This window comes from Macaca fascicularis, chromosome 15, assembly GCF_037993035.2.
Source record: "Macaca fascicularis isolate 582-1 chromosome 15, T2T-MFA8v1.1".
NCBI lineage: Eukaryota > Metazoa > Chordata > Mammalia > Primates > Cercopithecidae > Macaca > Macaca fascicularis.
Window position 1 is genome coordinate 4674102 of NC_088389.1, and position 22532 is coordinate 4696633.

The 22532-nt window shown below is 52.1% G+C and overlaps 1 protein-coding gene across 3 annotated transcripts in view; it reads right to left on the reverse strand.

Moving 5' to 3' along the window:
- Positions 1 to 22532, reverse strand: part of COL5A1 (collagen type V alpha 1 chain) — a 208645-nt gene that overhangs the window by 156965 nt on the left and 29148 nt on the right. For all 3 annotated transcript variants that reach the window (XR_012424123.1, XM_045374232.2, XM_045374231.2), the window contains exon 2: positions 1080 to 1247. Coding sequence is in view for 2 of the 3 variants with exons in the window: in XM_045374232.2 (XP_045230167.2) it covers positions 1080 to 1247 (168 nt within the window). In the remaining variant the exon portion in view is untranslated. The remainder of the gene's footprint in view (positions 1 to 1079; positions 1248 to 22532) is intronic.

Below are 22532 nucleotides of genomic sequence, written 5' to 3' on the forward strand. Positions count from 1 at the left end.
TCATTCTCAAAGATATTCTTGAAAAGAACCGCCCAGATTCTCTCAGAGACAAGCTCTTCAAAGTCACATGGATGTAAAAGAGGGCTGGGCAAGGGCTGGGGATGAGCGCACAGAGAGTAAGTCTGTGGAAGCAGAAACGGCCCCTCAAAAGAGGGTGTCCTTCAGGGGCCCCACAGAGACAGGATCATCAGAAACCCCATGGCACGTTCACAGATCGCCCTGATGGTGGGTTCAATGCCGGACTCACCTCCAGGTCCACCAAAAAGACGCTGCGCTGTCTTCTAATAATTACAGAGCTTCTCATAGAGTGAATTCACCTACCCTACATGCCCCGTCCCTGTCTTATCTGAATCAGAAAGAGGAGCTCATTTTAGTCCAGGCCATGAGCACCCGGCTCGGGCAAGGCGATGAGGTTCTCCGTCAACAGCTCATTAATCACGTCCAGATAAACCCAGAGGGTTTAATTAACTGTGACAGGTGCCACCCCACGACTGGGTGACAGGGACAACTTGAATGCTGCATCTTGGAGCTAATGCTGCTTAGAGCTGATGCTGCTTCTCGCTCCGGGTATGTAATTAAAAGCAGAGACCCAGCGTTTGGCAGTTGATTCTCATTAAAAGCCTCGCGTGCTCTTGCTAAGAGTCACGACGTTTGATTCATCGTCTCTCAATGTCACTGCCCCAGTTAAGCTTTGTCTGGAAGTGCTTCCTTTCCCACGACCCCGAGGTTTCTCTCGACTCATCCCTCAGGACCCACCCAACTGCTTCTGCGCTTGGAGTCCTGGCGGCCCAGCTACCACCGGAGACACGGCTGATAGAAGGTCAAGGGCACTGGGCCACACCCACCCACCCACATCCAGCAGAGAAGGACAGGGACAAAGCCCAGTTCAGTCCAGAAGGACAAAGTCCCACCGTTGCAACCGCGTTTTCACGACAGTGAAACGAAACAGGGCTCGTGAAAGGGGCTTCCTGGACAACTGAGCCTGTATCCGCCACCACACAGGCTTGAGCGCTGCTCCCGGCTGGAGGCCAGAGGGCCAACGGGACCCGCCACCCCAAACAGAAGGGTGCGGCACTTACCAGGGTACAACTGCTTGGTGGGTGCGCTGAGCTGCGCGTCTTTGGTGACTCTGTAAGCGACATCCGGGCCTTTGGAAGATCGCCGCGTGGCGCAAAAGCCTGTTGTCTTTGTTATTCCATCGGGCAAGTTGTGAAAATCTAGAACCTTCAGGAGATCTGCTGGCTGAGCTGAAATGACAGAGGAGGACCGGGGTTAGCCTCGGAGAGGAAAGGAGCGCCTGGGAGCACCCGGAAGCTGGGATGACGGGAAGCACCCCCACCCCCCACCACTGTGAATCCCAGGCACTCGGAAGAGCCCCAGGACTGGCTCAGAGCAGCCTGCTGGGAGAGGCAGGGCGCCACGCTGTGGAGGAGGGTCCCATCCCGGTCCCCACCAGCAGTCACACACCAGGGGCAGACCCAGGCTTGCCCAGCTCTGATGACGCCCGCTTTCCTCATTGTGCTCTCGTGGCTCCTGAGGCTGGCAGGGGCCATACACCCAGCCTCCCAGACACTTCTTCTCATTGGCCACGTAAGGACAGCAGCCCGGGCCGATGCTGGAAGGCCGCAGAAGGCCCACTGCGGAGCTAGCCGCCTTATGGGGTGCTGTGCAATGACACAGAAGCACTGAAGGGTCACAACGTATGCCCTGCAGCCCTGAGAACCTTCATCCCGCCTGAGACTCCTCCGGAGGGCATGGGGATGTCACTGGCCTAGTTTATCCCCCCTCATTATCCACATAGACTGTCTGTCGCCTTCCCATGACCATTTACAGCGGGTGTGCAGTTTCCATTGCCCCGGAAGACCCCTGCCCACATCACCAGACCATGCAGAGCCAAGAACAAGGGAGGGGCAGCCCCCGCATCCCTTCCAGAAGGTTCCTGACCCTCAATCCGGGGGCTCTCAGGGAAGGGCAGGGGATAAGCTGACCTCTGGCCAGCTGAAGCCATGATCGTTACCAGGGAGCTCAATGGTCACCCTCCAACACAGAAGACGGCCCCATCGGCCAGAGCCTCCGTCCCCAACACCACGAGGACCCCAGACCTGCATCCACCGCAAGGCACGAATCCAGGTACCCGCCCTGAACAAGGTCAGCTTCATGGGGGAAAGCACCGCTCCTGTACCTACAAACAAGAGGCTCCTTGGGAGTCTGGGCAGAGAAAATAAACTCAAAGTTGGCGTTGCAGCGACAGAACAGTGTGTGCTGGGGCGGCCTGGGGGTTGGAGGAACCCAGGAGCCACCAACCGCCTGCCCAGTAGGTGTGAATGGGGTTGGGCCGGGCCCCCTCTGCTGGCCAATCAGAGCATGACACCGCCCTGTCCCAGAAGCTCAGCTCAGGGACGGACATGAGACCAGCCAGGATAAGGAAGCTCCGTCCTAGGGCTTTTTTCCTTTGGGAACAAGGAATCCTCCCGCTCTGCCGGCTCCAAACACAGAACAGGAACCTGGAACTGCTGGCAACTGTCTTCTGAGCGGGCAGAGAATGCCTGCCTGAGGACGCAGAGACAGACTCTGGCCACACTGTTTGGGTAGCTGGAGCAAGCTGTGCCTGAACAAGAATCATCTACAGAAACCGGTGTATCCATCTTTATGCTAATGCCAACTGGAGTTAGAGCCCAACATCTGCTACTAAACAGTGCCCATCTCCGGGTGCAGCGGTGTGGGCCTCCTTAGCTATCAGTTCTCCCCTCCGTGGCCCTCCTCCCCAGGGAGGAATGATGACAAGCCTGGGACAGGCTCAAGAGGAAAGTCCCACTTTTTTCACAAGGGCGGAAGGTTTGGAGGTGAGACAGGATGGCCAACATAGGTTTCCTCTCTGCTGGTTTTCGAGGACTCCTGCAGCCAGGGGCACCTGGAGCCTCAGTACTGCCATGGGAGGAGGTGGCCACCAGAGACGACAGTGCAGCATCAGTGCTTGTCCCAGCAGGCCCTCAGCAAGAGGGGCACCCAGACGGAGGATCTGTCTCCCCAGCACTCCCTGTCCCTCCAGGGGACTCAGTGTGGGCACTGTGCTTGGTGCACAGGCCACAAGGAGGTACAGACAGGGCCCTGTGCCGCCCCTACCCCCGCCATGACCAGCTGACGTGACGGTGCAGGGAAGACAGCAGCCTGGGGGTGGGGCTCTGAAGGAGACCAGGGTGGAGGGATATTGAAGCTGCACTTCTCAATCATGAAGCACCTCCTCATCCACAGTTCTCTGGAAGGTTCCACAGTACCCCAGGTCCTAGGGTTTTGAAGTCCCTGCCTCCGACGGTGTCATTTCTACAGCCTGGCTTCGCTGCAGTCCTCTGCCAATCAAATCAAGAAGCCAGAAACATGGGGAAACTGAGGATTTCCCACCGCAGTGTGGGAACAGTTACAAAGGGGAGGGGTGGCCCAGGGACCCAGAACACCCTACGTCCAGGCTGGCCTCTCATGGCCTCTCTGATTTCCTGAGTGGCTTTCGGCTGCCAAGCAGGGCACAGTCCACCCAGCTCTGTCACTCCCTCAGGCATGTATGGCACCTCCCACCTGGTCCCCGCAAAGAAGGCTTTGGCGGGCTTTTGCCTTTGACTTGAGAAGCAACGCTGAGTGCAGGTGCCTGGTGAGGCTGCACCGCACAGCCCTCGGCCTGGATGCAGCCCGTGGGAAGAAAGGACGCGCCAGCTGCCGGCCCACCTGCTGAGGATGACACAGCGCCGAGCCCTGGGTCATCCCTAAGACTCAGTTCCAGCATTGGCAACAGCCAGGGCAGGGGAGCAAGGATCCCAGCCGGGGCTTCCTGGACTCACACCGTAATAAGCCCGTGATGCTCTTCCCAGGCTCAGGCTCGCAAGCCTGTTTTCTCCATTGCTGAAGGCGAGAGCTGTTTCCCAGCAGGCTCGGTGGACATGTTCACAGATCTCTGTTGCAACAAGTTTAAGAGGCCACCAGACCTTTCCCAGGCCCAGTGCCACCCCTCCTGCCGGCCAGGGGCTTCCTTTGCCAGAGCAGAGGAAAACATTCAGTATTTTTTTAAAAAGAAAAGGCTGGGGAGAGCCTGGGAAGAGCCTGGCAACACAGCCTTTCAGGAGCTTTTCTTCCAGTCTCCATCAGGATGAAAACTCCAGTTGGACACAGCACGAGCTTTGGGGAAAGGGGGATGTGGGTTTGAAGCCAGTGTCACCCCCCACCAGAGGGTGGATCCCAGTGAGTCAAGGCCAGTGAGAGAAGCTGCAGAATCAATGGTGGCCACCACACACTGGTCCGTGCACTGCCCAGCTCAGCAAACAAGAACCCCTCTCTTTTACCCTTTTCTCCTAGACGGCCAGGCAGGGGCCCATCACCAGCAGTTCCCATAGGACCCACCGAGCAGCCCAGGTGCTCAGTGAAGATGGAGATGGCATCACCCGTGTGGTCTCCACACCCAGCCTGGTGCCCACTCCTTAATGAGGGGCCATGTGGATGTGCCCAGAGGTTCCTGAGACCGACCATTTGATGCACAAAAGGCCAGCTCCCAAAGCTTCATGAAACAAAAACTTTGTTGCTTCCATGGAACCCTCACCATGACCGGATCACCTATGCGGTCAGTCCATCACATGGTGGAGGGATGGATGGATGGATGGATGGATGGAGGGATGGAGTCCCAGAGAAGAGCAGGCATCCTGCTGTGCCTTGGCCACCCAAGGTCCACCCCCACCTCCTCTGGGCACCATCCTGCTCTGCAGTCTGGGGAGCTAAAAACTACATTTCCCAGGTGCCTTTGCATAAGGATGCAGGGTGCAAATTAGAGTCTACCAATCAGAGAGACTCATAGAGTTAGACAGTGAGAGGGAGGTAGCAGCCTCCCCAGCCCTGGCACAGCCAGCAGGGTCATATCACCAGACACAGCATATGGAGGTGGTCCTGGTGTCCAGACCCCCATGCACGCCACAGCCTGGGACCAGCTTCAGGGCACCGGGCGGCACTGGCAGCAGCAACTTCCTGCAGGCTGAGTGGCAGCCTCGCTATGGTGGTGCAACCCCAAATGGGATAGTGGGGTGGGGCCTCCTGACCCCACCACACCAGTCTCCCGAAGACTGTATCCACCTGACTCCCTGCATTCAATCCTTTCCCCAAAGTGGCTTGCTCCCATCAGCTGTGTGCACTGACACCAGGAGCCTCCCTGGAGCCACCTATAGGACATGGGCCCAGCACAAGGCCACTGGCATCAGAGTCTTTAAATCACAGGCATTTACCCCCAGCACCTAGGGGTCAGGCTTCCTGCACAGCCTCGCTCGACCAAGGAATACCTCTTGCCCTTCCCTGAGTTGACCAGAGTTAGAGAAGTAGGCCTCTGCGTCCCCTGCACTCTTACAAGTAGACGTATTTGTCATTGGCATCCCAGAGGCCCATTCTCATAAGGATGTAACCAGGTATCATGTCCCCAGATGTATAAAGGAAGGGACACCAGCAAGGTCAGTTTTAAGGAAGAAGGGAGGTGACTGAAAAGAATTGGATGGCCAGGCGCAGTGGCTCAGGACTGGAATCCCAGCACTTTGGGAGGCCGAGGGAGACACATGGCTTGAGCTCAGGAGTTGGAGACCAACCTGGGCAACATTGTAAAACCCCATCTCTACATAAATACAAAACTTAGCTGGACTTGGTGGCATGCACCTGTGGTCCTAGCTACTTGAGGGGCTGAGGTGTGAGGCTCATTTGACCCTGGGTGGTGGAGGCTGCAGTAAGCCAAGATCGCATCACTGCACTCCAGCTTGGGTGACAGAGCATAATCTAGTCTCGAAAAAAAAGAAGAGGAAGAAGAAGAAAAAGAAGGAGAAGGAGGAAGGAAGGAGAATAATTTGGAAATGAGTGTTTGAGTTCTATGTGGGTGCCATGCACCACAAAAGGCAGCACAAAGACTCTGATAAGAAATACAAGCAAGACTGCAGCACTGGCACATAGGAGGAGCTCAACATAGACATGTAGGATGGATGGATGAATGGATGGATGGTAGATGAATGAATGGTGGATGGATGGATGGATCAATGGATGGATGGATGAATGGATGGATGGGTGGGTGGATGGATGGATGGCTAATGGATGGATGGATGAATGGATGAATGGATGGATGGTGGATGGATGGATGGATGGATGGATGGATGATGGATGATGGATGGATGATGGTGGATGGATGGTGGATAGATGGATGAATGGATGGATGGTACATGGATGGATGATGGATGGATGAATAGATGGATGGATGAATGGATGTATGATGGATGGACAGATGATGGATGGATGAATGGATGGATGGATGAATGGATGTATGATGGATGGACAGATGATGGATGGATGAATGGATGGATGATGAATGGATGGATGGATGGATGAATGGATGGATGGAGGATGGATGAATGGATGGATGGTGGGTGGATGGATGGATGGATGATGGATGATGGATGGATGATGGTGGATGGATGGTGGATGGAAGGATGGATGAATGGATGCATGGTGGATGGATGATGGATGGATGAAAGGATGGATGGATGGATGAATGGATGTATGATGGATGGATGAATGGATGTATGATGGATGGACAGATGATGGATGGATGATGAATGGATGGATAGATGGATGAATGGATGGATGAATGGATGGAGGGTGGATGGATGGGTGGGTGGATTGGTGGGTGGAAGGATGATGGATGATGGATGGATGAATGGTGGATGGATGGATAAATGCATGGATGGTAGATGGATGGATGATGGATGAATGGATATATGATGGATGGACAGATGATGAATGGATGGATGATGGATGGACAGATGGATGGATGAATGGATGGATAGAGGATGGATGGATGGATGGAGGATGGATGAATGGATGGATGAATGGATGGATGGATGGAGGATGGATAGATGAATGGGAAGATGGATGGTGGATGGATGGATGGTGGATGGATGGATGGAGGATGGTGGGTGGATGGGTGGATGGATGGATGATGGATGGATGGATGGTGGATGGATGGATGAATGCATGGATGGTAGATGGATGGATGATGGATGTATGAATGGATGGATGGATGAATGCATGGATGGTAGATGGAAGGATGATGGATGTATGAATGGATGGATGATGGATGGATGGATGATGGATGGATGGATGATGGATGGATGAATGGAATGATGGATGGATGGATGGATGGGTGGAATGATGCATGAATGGAAGGATGATGGATGGATGAATGGGAGGATGATGGATGAATGGATGGATGAATGGATGCACAATGGATGGATGGGTGAATGGATGGATGATGGATGGATGGATGATGGATGGATGAATGGATGGATGATGGATGGATCGATGGATGAATGGACGGATGGTGGATGGACGGATGGATGGATGGGTGAATGGATAGATGGTGGATGAATAGAGGAGTGGATGGATCAATCAATCAGTGAACAAATGAGCACGTGAATGGTGAAAATCAGGAGGTACAGGGCAATTTTACAATTGCCACACTAAGTTGTCAGTCTTTCCACCAGCCAATAACAATGTCTCCACTAACCATGCTAGGATAACTTTCTCTGTCCCCAACAGGCATTTCCATGATCACCCATGGAGGTCAGCTTCTCTGCTCCTCCAGAGCTAACCCAGAGTAACGGCATTCCATGTCACTCTAGGGCCTGCCACCCTCTCATCACACAGTTGCAGGACATGAGATGCTGAAACATCATCCAAGGACCACAGTGCTCAGTGCACGGAGGTGCTCCTGGCCTGGACCAGCAGTGGACTAATGTGGCCCAGCACAAAGAACCAGAGATGGGGGACTGAAATCGAGCTGGTGAGGCATGAGGATGGAGCCCTGGGCTCCCCTTAAGGCCTGGGACTCACAGACCTGCTGAGAAGGATGAATGCCGGCAGCCAGGTGACCCAAGACACAGTGGGGCAACATCACAGTGCCCAGCCCAGCAATGCTCTGCTTCCCCCTGGGACCTGGGGGGTTGCTGGATATCTGCACAGGGCTCTAGCACCTACAGCAGCTGATGGAATGAGATGGCTTTAGCGGGAACTTAAATCAGTTCCTGGACATCCACTGGTGCCCAGGCACTCCTCCGAGTGCTCAGAAGCAAGAAAGGGGCAACTTCGGCCCGGTCACAGCCTGCCCTGCTGTCTCTCAGGCTCAGCAGCCTCTCCCCTTGGAAGTGGAGCCCCTCACGAAAGAATGCTTCTCCACCAACAACAGAAACGCTGTGGAAGTCAGCCGCTTTCGGGAAGGAGAGCAGAGGTCTGGGGCCACCCTCTTGAATGACACAGATGTGTCAGAATGGAATCCGGAACCCGAGGCTGGACGCTCCATGGCACCACCATCCCGCCAGCCTCGGGGAAGGGAGACACTCAGGGGGTGCCCTGTCGAGTGCTGACCTCAGTGCCCCATCTCACAGGGCGGCAGGAACAGAGCCCTGGTGTGATGGAGAGGGAGCACCGCAGGGCGGCAGGAACAGAGCCCTCGCGTGCAGGGTAGGGCCAGGGTCTGCACAGGAGCCCCCACACACTGGGCACTCAGTCGTGTCTGCTGAATGACTGAGTGAGCAGACCCACAGCTTCTACACACAACAGCCTGGGAGAGGGTGTAAGAGGACACAGAGAGACAGACTCTGGACACACTGTTTGGGTAGCTGGAGCAAGCTGCGCCTGAACAAGAATCATCTACAGAAACCGGTGTATCCATCTTTATGCTAATGCCAACTGGAGTTAGATCCCAACATCCGCTACTAAACAGTGCCCATCTCCAGGTGCAGCGGTGTGGGCCTCCTTAGCTGTCAGTTCTCCCCTCCCTGGCCCTCCTCCCCAGGGAGTAACGATGACAAGCCTGGGACGGGCTCAAGGGTAAAGTCCCACTTTTTTCACAAGGGTGGAGGGTTTGGAGGTGAGACGGGATGGCCAACCCAGGTTTCCTCTCTGCTGGTTTTCGAGGACTCCTGCAGCCAGGGGCACCTGGAGCCTCAGCACTGCTGTGGGAGGAGGTGACCCCTGACCACCTTACAGCCGTTCTACTTTTCTAAATAAAAGCCTCCTTCGGCCTGGTGTGCCACTCTGCTGTCACCGTCTCACGGTGGTCCTCACAGAGCAGGAACAGAGGGGAGGGTGCCTGCCCTGCCCAGGAAGGAGGCTGGGTCTGAGGCCGTGGGATGGCACGCTCCTACGAGGGCTGCTGGGGCCTGCATTGGATCTTTTTCTCTAATTCCTTTTTTTTCCCCCTAAACAAGTTCAGTATCTTTAAGCACTGGCTATGGTTGGGCTGCCTTTGAAGCCCAGGCTGTCTGTCCCCACCAGATGATGTGCTGGCCACGGTCCTGCCTCCCAAAGGCTGGGCATTTGTGATCCATCAGAGCCTGCTCCTTTTTGCCAGCAAATGCACAGGGGTGCTCCCGCGGCCCCAGAATCACAACACACCAGCGGATTCCACCTGGTCACTCGGGTCACTCAGGGGATGACTTTTCCTCAGGTCCCCCATCCCAGTGACCCCCTGAGCCGGAGCAGTGCCCACTGCTACTTTCCAGTCAAGGAGTGCCCCTCAGTGCTGATTCGCCCACCTGCCTGACCTCCGGGATTACTGCACCCTTCCTGGGGCACCAGGCTTTCCCCCAATCCCACCAGGTGATGTGGTAGGATTCTAGTATTATCTTTATCTCCTTATCTCATTAGAGGGTTATTTCCAACTCTGACCCCAGCACTGGGCTGGCTCCATTGGTCCTGGGGTCGGGGGTCTCTGGGGAAGTGTGCCGGCCCAGCCCAGTCTCTCGGCCCCATGTTTACCCATACAGTGCCCTCCACATGCCCGTTGTGTTGGCTAAAGGAAGCCGCCGCTCTTGAGTGACACAGGTACAGAGTGCTCTGCTCAGGACCCGGCCTCCAGAAAGCACGGCTGGGGGAAGGCAAGGCACTCAGCCGGGTCCCCAGCACCCAGCAGAATGGTGCTGTCGGCTCTGTGGACACCCAGTCCGGCCCCCAGCCCAAACAGAGCAGCATTTCTGCCTGGTCCTTAAAGCTCCCCAGCCTGTCTTCCAGAGGTCGCCGTCAAACACTCAGCACCCCAGTCCCAGATATTGAGCCCAGGTCGCGTCCTGCCAAATGTCTGTGGCCTGCACAGCCAAGGGACCAGGGTGGATGGACTTGATGGAATGAGCTGGGGATCAGGGGTTCGGGGGAGGCAGCTGTGGGGACAGACAGAGAGCGAGAGAGAGAGAGAGAGAGGGAGTGGGAGAGAGAGACAGAGAGAGAGACAGAGATAGAGACACAGAGACAGAGACAGAGGGAGAGACAGAGAGAGAAAGAGGAAGAGCGAGGGAGAGAGGGGAGGTTTCTGCGGGTCCCAAAGTCAATATCCTTATCTTCAAGAGAAAACTTGAGAGTCTCCAAATAACCCCAAGCTTGAGGTCTTCACAGTTCTCGGGCTAGAACTCTAATTTTAGAGCCAAGAGTCATAAATAGCACCTGGGCTAAGAGTCTTCACTGGGAAAGAGGAATCGAGGTGCAGAGCAGGCGAGCATGGTCACTCGCAGGCTGGTGCCGCACTGGGGCCGCAAGCGAGCTACCCTCAGCGCCCAGTCCATCCCAGTCCCAAGCGCTGTTCCACTCTGGAGCCAGCGACAGGCTCCCGAAACCACAGGCACACGCTGGCCTCTCCAGACACAGCTGGCAGCCTCCATTCCGGTCCCGCCCGTGGCCCCATCACTGGAACCATATCACTGCTACGTGCATTCCCCGGGCAGCGTGTGCCTCCTCCACCGGCTGTGAACCGCAGGAGGGCAGGGGCCCCGCACAGCCCAGCACCCGCGGATGCTCACAGAAATTGCTCGCGAAGCCGTCAATTTGCTCTGTTTGTAAAGGGCCCTGCGGAGCCGGGGAAGGGCAGCTGTCCCTCCTAGTTCCCTTCCTGTATTTCCTGGAAGCCAGAGAGCAACAGCTCTTGAAGGGCCAAGCTGAGGGCTGAGCCATCGAGCCACAAGGGAGGGTCTGGCCCAGGGCTGAGGCACCCCCCACCCTAGCCCTCCCTGCAAGGCAGGCGGCCTCATCAGTGAGGTCAACCCAGCAGGTTGAAAAACAAACAGAGGCGCTCTGGAGGCTCCGACTGAAATTCTTCCTCAATGACTAAACCAGGCAGCAAAGCGAAGGGGCAGGGGTGGAAAATGCACAGAGGCCTGGGGGCTGCAGGGCAGGCCGAGGACACCACCCTGGGAGGATGGCAGATGGCCCGGCCTCTCCCGCTGCCCCCCAGGGCTGCAGTGCCGGGCGGAGACCTGGAGACCTGAGCCCAAACTGCCAGCCTGTCCCTGTGCTCACTGCCACATCACGAAAGCAGGCTCCATGCACCCACCTAAAAGCTCCCATCAACATCCAACTCCTCTGCCTGATGTCAAAGTCCCGGTCCTCACCCATCCCTCTGCCCCTGTGGGATTTTCCCGGGAGACCCTGGATCTCATGGGTCCATCTCCTCACCAGTGTCATAGCCCTGCAGGACCCCATCATGGTGCATTAGAACAGCGCCCCCTTGGGATTGTGCAGTGCACAGCATGGCCACCCTCCCCAAGCCCCTGGGGCCCCACCTCAAGACCTTCTGCACCTCAGGACCTCACTGGGCATGGCACAGCAGAGAGCAGCAATTTGGAACCGACCAGGGCTAGTCAGGACGCCAGCTCCGCCCTCCACAGCGGGGACCGTGGTTGGTGTCCTCGGCCACGGGTCACGGAGGAACAGGTAGGGGTGTGCTAGGCAGGGAGTTGCACCTGGAAGGGGCCTGCTGTCCCCACCCCTCCACGCCACCAGCCTTTGCAAAAATGACTCTGACCACCTGCCCAGCTTGTCTGTCACCAGAGCCTTCAGGGCCAAGCTAAGGCCACCTCCAGACACCTGTGCCCCGACCCGCAGTGTTTCACAGGGTGAGCAAATGGCCTGTAGCCAGGCCTGGAGGCTCTATGTTAACCTTCGCCTGGATGGCTGCCCTGAGTGGGCTCTGAGGTGCCCAGAGGCACTGCGCTTGTTCATGACTCCCAGCTCATCATTCCTTGCTGAAGAATGAAGGGCCCGTCCAAAGGGCCTCTGGCGGAGTTCTTCCTGAAGCAGACAGTGTCACTGCTCTCACTGCAGTAGTTACTATGAGATTCTCTGTGCACAGGATCTGTGGCTCATCTGGGTCCAACACTAGACCCCCCTCCCCACAGGCACAGGCCTGCCTGACCCGGCACCACCCCACTCCTGGGGTGGATCCCAAATCGCCCATGTACAAGCCCCATGGTCCTGGGCAAAGTAGGTCCATCCCGGAGGCTGCCTGTCATTATCTGTAAGAGGGACACAGTGGGGCCTCGCAAGGGGAGTGGCTGGCAGGAGCTTGAGATCTGACCACTGGAGAGCACCAGGGCACCTCTGCAGTGCCCCCTAACCAGCCTCACAGTGCAGGGGACAGAGCGGGGAAGGACTGTGGGGTGGTGGGTTAGGGCCTCGGAGACTGTTCTTTCCACACAAGACACAAGACTAGGAGGCCCAGAGAGCGAAAGGAAGAAAAGGATGATCAGGCTCCCAGCGTCAATGGCAGGGTATCGTTTTAAGGGTGTCGAGTAGTGAAGAGGAGGCTCCAAATGAACTGAGAATTGATGAGAACTGAAGGCCTGAAAGGCATCTCGGATAACAGAGGGCAGAGACCACGTGACCCCAACACAGAGCCACTGAATGGGACTGACCCAGCAAGCCCTGGAGCCTCGCCCTGCACAGATCTAATGCCTGCCCCCCAGCGGGGGGTAACACCAACCAGCCTGATCCCTGCTCCCTCTTCCCAGGCTCTGCCTTGGCAAAAAGCAGACACTTCAGGGGCCATCCAGTTCCAACGGCATTTAGCTCCAGCCCCTTCACCCAGGGCCCGGCCCACCGGTTCCTCCAGCAAGGGCCAGTTTCATTTTGTCCGCACTGCGCTTCTCTTTGCCCTGGCGGGCGAGAGTCTTGGCGGATCGCTTGGGCTGTCATCCTGGGTGGTCCAGCTGCCCAGCCACAGGGCAGGAAATGGGGGTTTCTGTCACTCACTGCAAGAGTGCACATCAGTTCAGGGATGACAGCAGCCAGGATGAAAACAGGCTCTGAAGAGACCACAGGGGAGCAGCAGGTGGTGAGAAGCAGGTGTCTGCCCTGCAGGGGTGCAGATAGCTTCCCGGGGCTGGCACCAGCCAACACACCTGCCGATGGGACCCCTGAGTCAGGGATGCACGCCGGGGCGGCAGGCCACTGCAATGAGCCTGTCGTTGGGGGACTGGACCCTGGGCGCCCTCCATGCACCCGAACACCCTGGGGGAGGGGCGGCTGAGGACCGTGCACCCATTATGCGCTCTGCGCCCAGCTGCCACACTTCCCTTATCATCAGCTCGGCCCACAGCGTCGGCCCCTTCACTGGCACATGAGGAAACAGCCTGAGAGAGGTGGGGTAAGCTGCCCGCAGTCTCAGAGCCACTGACCCCAGAGACACAGTCCACCTGAGTTTCAGAAAGCATCCATTTGGGTCCAAAACCTTCTTTCCTCTGCACCATGGGGCTGCAAGCTGGGAGAATGCCTCCAAGACCCCCGCAGACACCCTGCTGCAGAGGCAGTGACCCTGGGGAGAACTCTGGGGCCGTGATGAGGGCAGAGCGAGGCTCACTCTGGGGAAGAGCGGAATTGTTCTTCACAGGATGCTCAGGACCGTGGGAGGCCTTGCATGGAGAGGAGACCCTCCATATCCAAGCTATGGGGCAACAGAGAATCTTGAGACCCCCAGCAGCGGAACAAGGGCCGGGCAGAAGACGTCCCTCCCGCGGAACCATGCCATGGGGCGTTCCAGGCAGCGGTGGAGAAAGCAGGCTCCTCACGGTCCTCCCACATCCACTGAATCAACCACGCACCTCAGCCGGGCACTCACTCGAGGACGGACACACAGGCACGTGGAGAGATGAAGGAGGCACAGTGAGTGAGATGGCCAGACTGAGAAAGGATGGAAGGATGGATGCAGACAGACGGCTCACGACAGGATGGAAAGGGGCGCTTGAAGAATGGCCCCAGGGATGGCTGGATGAAGGGTGGCAGCACCAGGGAGTGACTGCCTGGGGGAAGGAATGTCATCATCCTGGAGATCCCGTTGATAAACCTCACCCTCCTATCATTTCAGAGTCAGAGGCAAGGGCCTGGCTGCACGAACCTGAGCATTTGCACATGGCCTCTCTCCACCAGGTGCACTGGATTCCTGCCTGTGTGGGCAGATTCAGGACTTAGAAGGCAGTGAGAAACCTCTCCTGCTGTCCTGTAATGCTCAATGGAACCCAGCACAAGGAAGTACCTGAGAACCAAGGGCAGCTCCACCGCTCTGAGCCTTTTTCCCCGCAGGAAAGGAGGTGTAATACCAGGGCCTGCCTTCCCCGAGAAGCCATGACTGGCAGCTGAGATCTGGAGCGATATTAAGGCTGGACTTTCAGGCTTCCCACCCTCAAGAGTTATTCTGAATATTCAAGGCGGCATCCAGCGAGACACTGTTCCTTCATGAAGCTCAAGGAAGGTGAGAGGCCCCGCCACCAATCACGATGGGATGGACCACCGCTTCCTGGTTTCCCTGCCTCTTCTGTGTCTCACCAGCGAACCACAACACAGAATACCCCATGACCTCCCCCAGCCCAGGACTGGCAGCAGGTGCTCCAAGGGACTTGCTATTTCCCAGACCATCAGCTCCTTTAGGGAAGGGACAAGTCTTGCCCTCAATCCACAGTGGAGAAGAGAGCTGAGCTCAGAGCAGATGCTTGGTACCATGATCCAAGGAAGGAAGAAGGAAGGAGGAAGCCAGCCAATGAGCAAGCAAAGGAACAAGTAACCAAAGGAACCAATCAACAGATGGTCAAACCAACCAATGAACAAATGCAGCAATGACCCAAGCAAAGAACAAACCAACAAACCAACTAAGGGACAAGTGAACAAACCAGTAAGTGAACAGTGAAGCACTACCCCCACCAGCAAATAAAAGAGGGACTAAATGAACAAATCAACCGATGAACAAACAAAGGAACTGTGCATTCGTGGCTCCATGGCGAATGCCAGTGGAAGAAAGCTTTCGGGAGCAGCAATTTTGCAGGATCTCAATGTGGGTGTGCACGTGCATTGACCTGGCATATCCTCCTTTAGGGCTGAGTCCTACAGAAAGGCTTGCTCTGTGCCAGGACATCCAAGGCTTGCTCACAGCAGCAAAGAACTGAAAACAAGGCACACGCCCATCAATCGGGAGCTGGTTAAATCAACAAAGCCGCATCCACCAAATATGCTGCAGAGGCCAGACAGGAAGGGGTTCACGCAGACAGCCTGAGAAAGAGAGATGGCCCAACATGTCCTTAAGCCATGGAAATCCTTATAAAGCACGATCTCTTTTATGTTAAAATAAGTAAAACACGGTGATGTCATCTGATAACACATCATGCAAATGCACACACCAATAAGTACAGAATGATACCAATCAAAGAGTTGAGGGGTTACTTCTGGGAAGGCGGTGAGGTTTGGTGGAGCAGGGAAGGAGGTCTGCTTATCATTCTCTGTATCCCTCTACTTCATAAAAATTGTGTAAATACTTAGCCACATAAAACTGGCATAATTTTGTTAACAACAACAACAACAACAAAATGCTAAAACGAAAGTTTAAAGTGTGGAAGTTTCAAAATGGCCACAAATTATCTAACGTAACAGCCCATCAAGGGGTGGTGTCTATGTCCCCTTCCCTTTAATCAAGGTGGGCTTTGTGGCAACCTGACTGATAGAACGTGATGGAAGCAACACTGCTGGCTCGCAGGTCTAGGCTTTAAGAAACTGGGAGACTCTACTCCCATGTCCCTCAGAATGCTCCTTCTTAGGACCAAGACACCATGCTGTGGGGAAGCCCAAGCAGCCGCTTGGAGGGCCCATGGGAAGATAACCCCAGGCCTTCAGCCAACAGCCAGGATCAATACCACACGTGTGGAAAAGCCATCTAGAAATGGATGCCCCCAGCCTCGGACAAGCCACTCAACCTGAAGTCATGTGGAGCACACAAAGGGTCCTCAACAAACCGTGCTCAAAACACAGATTCATAGACAAAATAAGAGCATGCTATTAAGACACCAGGTTTTGGGGTGATCGTTTTGTAGCAATAGAGAACCACAACAACAACAAAAACAGGCAATAAACAACAAGATGCGTATAACAGAAATACACAACTAGAAAAAGCGGGTGTAGGGGGGAACAAATAAATAGCGTTCAATGTTACTAGTAGCTAAATACAAATTAAATCAAGAGGCCTTTGTCTCCCATCAAACTGGCAAAAAAAATTTTTTAAGGGACCAATTTTTGGCAAGGATGCAAATTCTCATTGAGTACCCACAGGAGTCTACATTGACACCTCTCAGGAAATAGTTTGACACTTAGTACTGGAAGTCTTAGGGACATTCATTCTCTTCATGTTCCTATGGGAGTTTAACACTGAATTCTAGATAAATACAAATGCTTAATCAAAGACGCTCACCCAACAATTACATGCAATACAGAAAAAACATTGAAAGAAAGCAAATGTCCCAACTGGAGAGGATTGAACATATCACGGTACACTCTGTACAACCAACAGAATACCATAGCCATTTATTCGTGTCTTAATGTTACATTAATATTATCATTTATTTCATTTATTAATAATTATTAGTATTAATAAGGGAATATTTAAACATGTGAGGAAATGCTCATGGCATTTGTGGTTTAAGTGAGGTTCATGGAGGTGTAATTTATATGCAATAAAATTCATTCTTTTTCTTTTTTTTTTTTTTTTGAGATGGAGTCTCACTCTGTTACTCAGGCTGGAAATGCAGTGGTGCCATCTCGGCTCATTGCAACCTCCACCTCCCGGGTTCAAGCAATTCTCCTGCCTCAGCTTCCCAAGTAGCTGGGATTACAGGTGCATGCCACTACACCCAGCTAACTTTTGTATTTTTAGTAGAGACAGGGTTTTGCCATGTTGGCCAGGCTGGTCTCAAACTCCTGACCTCAGGTGATCCACCCATCTTGGCCTCTCAAAGTGCTGGGATTACAGGTGTGAGTCACCACACCTGGCCAAATTCATTATTTTTAAGTGTGCAGTTGAATGAGTTTGGACAAATGGATAGTCCTGTTCCCTCCACACCCCCATCCAACACACACACACACACACACACTATCAAGATACACATCATGTCCATCATCCCCAGGAGTTCCCTCATGTCTCTCTCCTCACTCATCTTTTTCCTGTCCCTGCAGTTCTGCCTTTTCTCAAATGTCATATAAGTGAAACCGTGTCCCCTGCGTCTTTCGTGTCTGCTTCTCTCGCTTAGCACAGTGCTTTCGTGCCACCCTATTCAGGTGTCCATGCCTTCTGGTGCCGAGCAGTATTCTCACTTGTCTGTCCCCATAGCAGTTGGGCACTTGGACTGCTCCCTGCTTAAGGCTATTGCAATAACACAGCACATGAGTGCTCACATACATGTCTCTGTATGGACGCATGTTTCATTTCTCTTGGATGAATACCTATACACGGAATTGCTCTGTCCTGTGGTAAAGGAAGGGCTAATCTTATAAAACACAGCCAAACTGTTTTCCAAAGTGGTTGCACCCCTTTGCATCTCCCCCAAGAATGGGTGACAGTTTTTCCACATCTTCACTCACACTTTTGCAGTATCTCCTTATGGTTTTCATTTATATTTCTCTAACGACTAACCCTGACAAACATCTTTTCAGATGCATGTTGGCATGCCTCTGTCTTCTTTTGCGGGACATGTGTCTGAATCTTCTGCCCAGTTTTAAGTGGGGTCATTTGCCTCCATGCTGTGGAGTTGTGACCATGTTTTATGCATTTTAGACGTAAGTTCTTTATCAGATATGTGTTTTACAAACATTTTATTCCAATCTTACTACCTTTCCATTTCCAATAGTGCCTTTTGAAAAGTAAAAGGTGCTGTTTTAACAAAGTCTGATTTATCAGCTTTTGAATCTTTTAATGGCTCATAATTTTGTTTCCTTCTAAGAAATCTTTGCCTAACTCAAGGTCAAAAAGCTCAAGATTTTCTTTTTTGTCTTATGCTTTATAAAAGTTTTAAATCTTACATTTAAATCTATGACCCATCTTAATTTTTGCATATTATTTGAGGTAAGGGTCAGGGCTTTTTCCTTTTTTTTTAAATTTATTTATTATTATTATTATACTTTAAGTTCTAGGGTACATGTGCATAACGTGCAGGTTTGTTACATATGTATACTTGTGCCACGTTGGTGTGCTGCACCCATCAACTCGTCAGCACCCATCAACTCGTCATTTACATCAGGTATAACTCCCAATGCAATCCCTCCCCGCTCCCCCCTCCCCGTGATAGGCCCCGGTGTGTGATGTTCCCCTTCCCAAGTCTAAGTGATCTCATTGTTCAGTTCCCACCTATGAGTGAGAACATGCGGTGTTTGGTTGGTCAGGGCTTTTTCTATCGCAAATAGATATCCAGTTGTTTCAGCACCATTGCATCCTAGCCCTTTTTTTTTTTTTTTTTTTTTGAGATGGAGCCTCACTCTGTTGGCCAGGCTAGAGTGCAGTGGCGTAATCTCGGCTCACTGCAGCATCTTAGCATTTTTATGGAAAACCAAATGATTATTTACGTGTGAGTCTACTTCTGGACTTGATTCTATTCCATTGGTCTATATGTCTTTCTGTCAACACTACACTGCCTTCATCACTATAACTTTAGAGTAAGTCTCAAAATCACAAAGCATAAGCCCTCCGATGTTCTTCTTTCTCAAAATGTTTTGGTTATATTAGGTCCTTTGCATTCCCATATAAATTTCAGAATCAATCATCAATCTCTATTTTAAAAAAGCTTGCTGGGATTTTAATTGGCATTGCATTGAATCTGTAGATCAAGTTGAGGTGGAATAATATCTTAACAATATTGAGGCTTCTGGTCCATGAGAATGGTATATCTCTGTATTTAAATCCTAAGATCTTCATTGTTTTCTCCGAGCAATATTTTGTAATCATCAGCAAATAGGTCATGTATATTTTCATTAGATATATCTCTAAGTATTTCATTTTTTCATGCTATTGTGACAGCTTTTAAAATTCCCATTTCTAACAGTTCATTGCTAGTATCTAGAAACACAATGAATTTTTGCATATTGACTTTGTATTCTGTTGCCATGCTAAACTTTTTAGTTCTAGAAGTTATTTTGTAGATTCCTTAGAATTTTTTTATATATTCACGAATGTGCTCTACAAATAAAGACAGTTTTACTTCATCCTTTCCAATCAACATGCCTTTTATTTTATTTTCTTACCTTATTTCACCAGCTAGGATCTCTATACAGTGTTAATAGGTGTGATAAGAGCAGACGTCCCTGCCTTGCTCCTAATCTTAGGGTGAAAGCATTTAGTATGTAGATTTTACATGAATGTCCTTTATCAAATTGAGGGAATTCTCTTTTATTCCTAATTTATAGAGATTTGCTCATCATGTTTTAAGTTTAAAACTACTACAAAGTAGTATGTAATCCCAATTTTGTAAATACAGGCACAGAACAAATAGTAGAAAATAAATACATCAAAATGTTCCTTTAGTAATGTGTTTGGTTGTACTTAATAGAAACCAACATCATTATCATCATCATAATCATCACCGTCACCATCATAATGGTTTCAACAAATAAGACATTATGACTCATTTTCATCTTCTTCTTTAGACTTTTTGTTTGTAGCTTTGAACACTTCTATCATGGACACATATTGCTTTTATAACAAATGAATGGAAGAATAAATGCCAACTGGCATCTAGCAGGAAATTGCGTTACATAATTAAATACATAGATATTTAACAGCGTCTCTCCATATCTAACTGAAGCTGCAAGATAGTCACGGATCCTTGGCGTTTGCCTTGATAATAGGCAATTTTTAACTGGCCTTTATAAAACAAAACTGCATTTGCACTTCTCAGGAAGGTCTCCACTTTCCAGGAGTGTGACATTTGAAGTGGCTGCCCCCACACCACGTGTCCTCACAGGGCCCTTGGTCAGGCCCGAGTGCAGCATGCACTTGCCCTTTCAGACAAAAATATGGAATGTGGACAAAAGACGAATGTGCCTGTCGGCTCATTGTTCTTCCCCAGCCCTGGCATCAGACGGCACTTGCCTTTACGTTTTCATTATAACGGGCACATTTAGAAATACAAGGAAATTGGCCCCGGGAGATGGTTTAGCACCTATTAAATGCTGCAAAACAGACAACGTGAGAGAGGAAGCTAAAAAGAATACACTTCTAGTTACAAAGGAAAGCTGCTGTCTGTCCACTCAACCCTTCACACACTCGTCCAGATGTGCGGCTCCTCACAGCCACCCCAGGGGAGCAGCTTTAGAGCTGCGGGTGAGCCCAATGGGCTTCCTCTGGCTCTGTTGACTTGGCTCTGAAATTATTGTATTCAATTCTTTGATGCAAGTAAAGGAACATTGCGGTGGGTCACTCTGACCTCTGAGAGGAATCTTTTACATGACTTCCCCCACGGCCAGAGGCATTTTTCAATTACGAGAGCTATGCAAGTTTTCGAAACACTCGGAATGGACTCAAAACCAGCTACGTGGGTCCTGAATGAACACATAACTGTACTGCGCGAGATCCCAGAGACGCAACCAAGGACACACCACACATTGGTGCACTGGGGGCAGGACTCAGAGCCGACGTCCCCTCGTGAGTCTGCACACCCAGTGGGTTAACGGAGCCAAGTTTCAAGGTTCCCTCTGGGGTGGGCAGCTGGGGGCTCTCCAGGTATCTCATGCACAGGCTCAGACAGCCCCGTCGGCCCTCCCAGAAGTGGGTGAAGCACCAGTGTGTGGGGCCACATGGAGCTCATTTTCACACTGAAAAATCCATCTGCAAGAGTCCAACCTGCTGCCCCAGACAACTGAGTCAGGCTGCGACCCCAAAGCTGCAGCAGGTCTCGCCTTCACATCTCCCCACAGCAGCCCAACTCCGTCCCTCTACCAGCCACCTCCAGACATCAGCCCCACCCCGGCCTCGTGGTGCTCCAGTGTGGAAGGCAGGCCCAGGCACACACATTCAGTGCAGGACATCGGGTGGGGAGAAGACCTGCGAATCAGCAGAACCCTCACATGGACAGTGCCGTCCACTCCATCGCCACGGCGGGGACTCAGCACACTGACGGCCAGAGAAAGGGAGGGAAGGAGGGGAAAGTAATGAGCATCTAGTGAAGGTCTGCTGGGTTCTAGAAGATTCCCTTACATTTTTCTGACTCAATGGGAGCAGAGGTCTAAAGCTCTGCATGCATGTGAGTTTCCACTCTTAAGAATCATGCAGCTTCTCGGGACAGCCTGTGGAGCAGGAAGTGCTGCTCCATCCTCCAGACAAGGACCCGCGGGCTCGCCTAAAGGGGTCCCCAAGACGTGCCACAGGCCCAGGAAACAACCACACCAGGACCCAAGCGTTAAATCACAGCTCCCCACTGCCTCTCTAGGAGCAGAGAGGGGGAAGTAACTGGCTTAGCATGGGTGAGCAGCCTCAGTCCTCGGACATGGGGTCCACCTGGGTTTAACACCTGAGGATAACGCTACCCAGGGCATGGTTGCTCAGGTGACAATTGCCTGTTGGTTGGAATGTAATTCTGCAATAAAAAGGTTTTAAAATGTCTCTATGTGTGGATGCAGTGAGTCAATGTCTAAGAATCCGCCCTAAGGAAATAATCAGAGAGGCAGAAAGGATTTATCAGAAAGATGTTCATCCAAGTGTCATTTATAACAGCAAATAATTGGAAACAACCCAAACCCAACATGCAAGCAACAGTTAAGAAAACTATGATACAAGCATGCGGTGGAGTGCTCAGCAGCTCTTGAGTTATTTACAAAGAGCTGATAATGACATCAGAAAATCTCTGTGTCTAAGCGCAGGGCACAACACCGTTTCTGCCCATGAGTTCAATCATGTAAAAAAACATGTGAGGAAAGGAAAATAAAAAGTCATTTTGATATTTCCCAAATGTACTATAATGAGTATGCATTCCTTTCAGAGTCAAGAAAAGTTAACAAAGTTATTTGGAGAATGAGTTGGGTCTCTGAATCTATAAGCAAAGATCCAGGAACATGTGTACTTTTCACCTCCCAGTTCTCAGTTCCCACCATGGAGTTGTGTTATGTCTTACTGTTGACAGGAATGCTCTCCTCACTTCTCCCCTCCCGTCCACACCCCACCTCTGCCGAGAACCAGGGTTACTTCCACATCCCCACCTCCTCCGGCACGGTGGGCTGCCTCCTCTCATAACTCTTAAAAAGATCTCAGCACCTCATGATTTTGACTATACCGTCAGCTGCTGCTGCAACTGGATTTCTCTTGTCTCTCAGTTCAAGCCAACAAAACAGCTTGAGAATCTAGTTGAATCTGGTACCATTCAAAGCACTGCAGAAACTGGTAGGTTAGCCACTCCTGGCCCCCTAGTGTA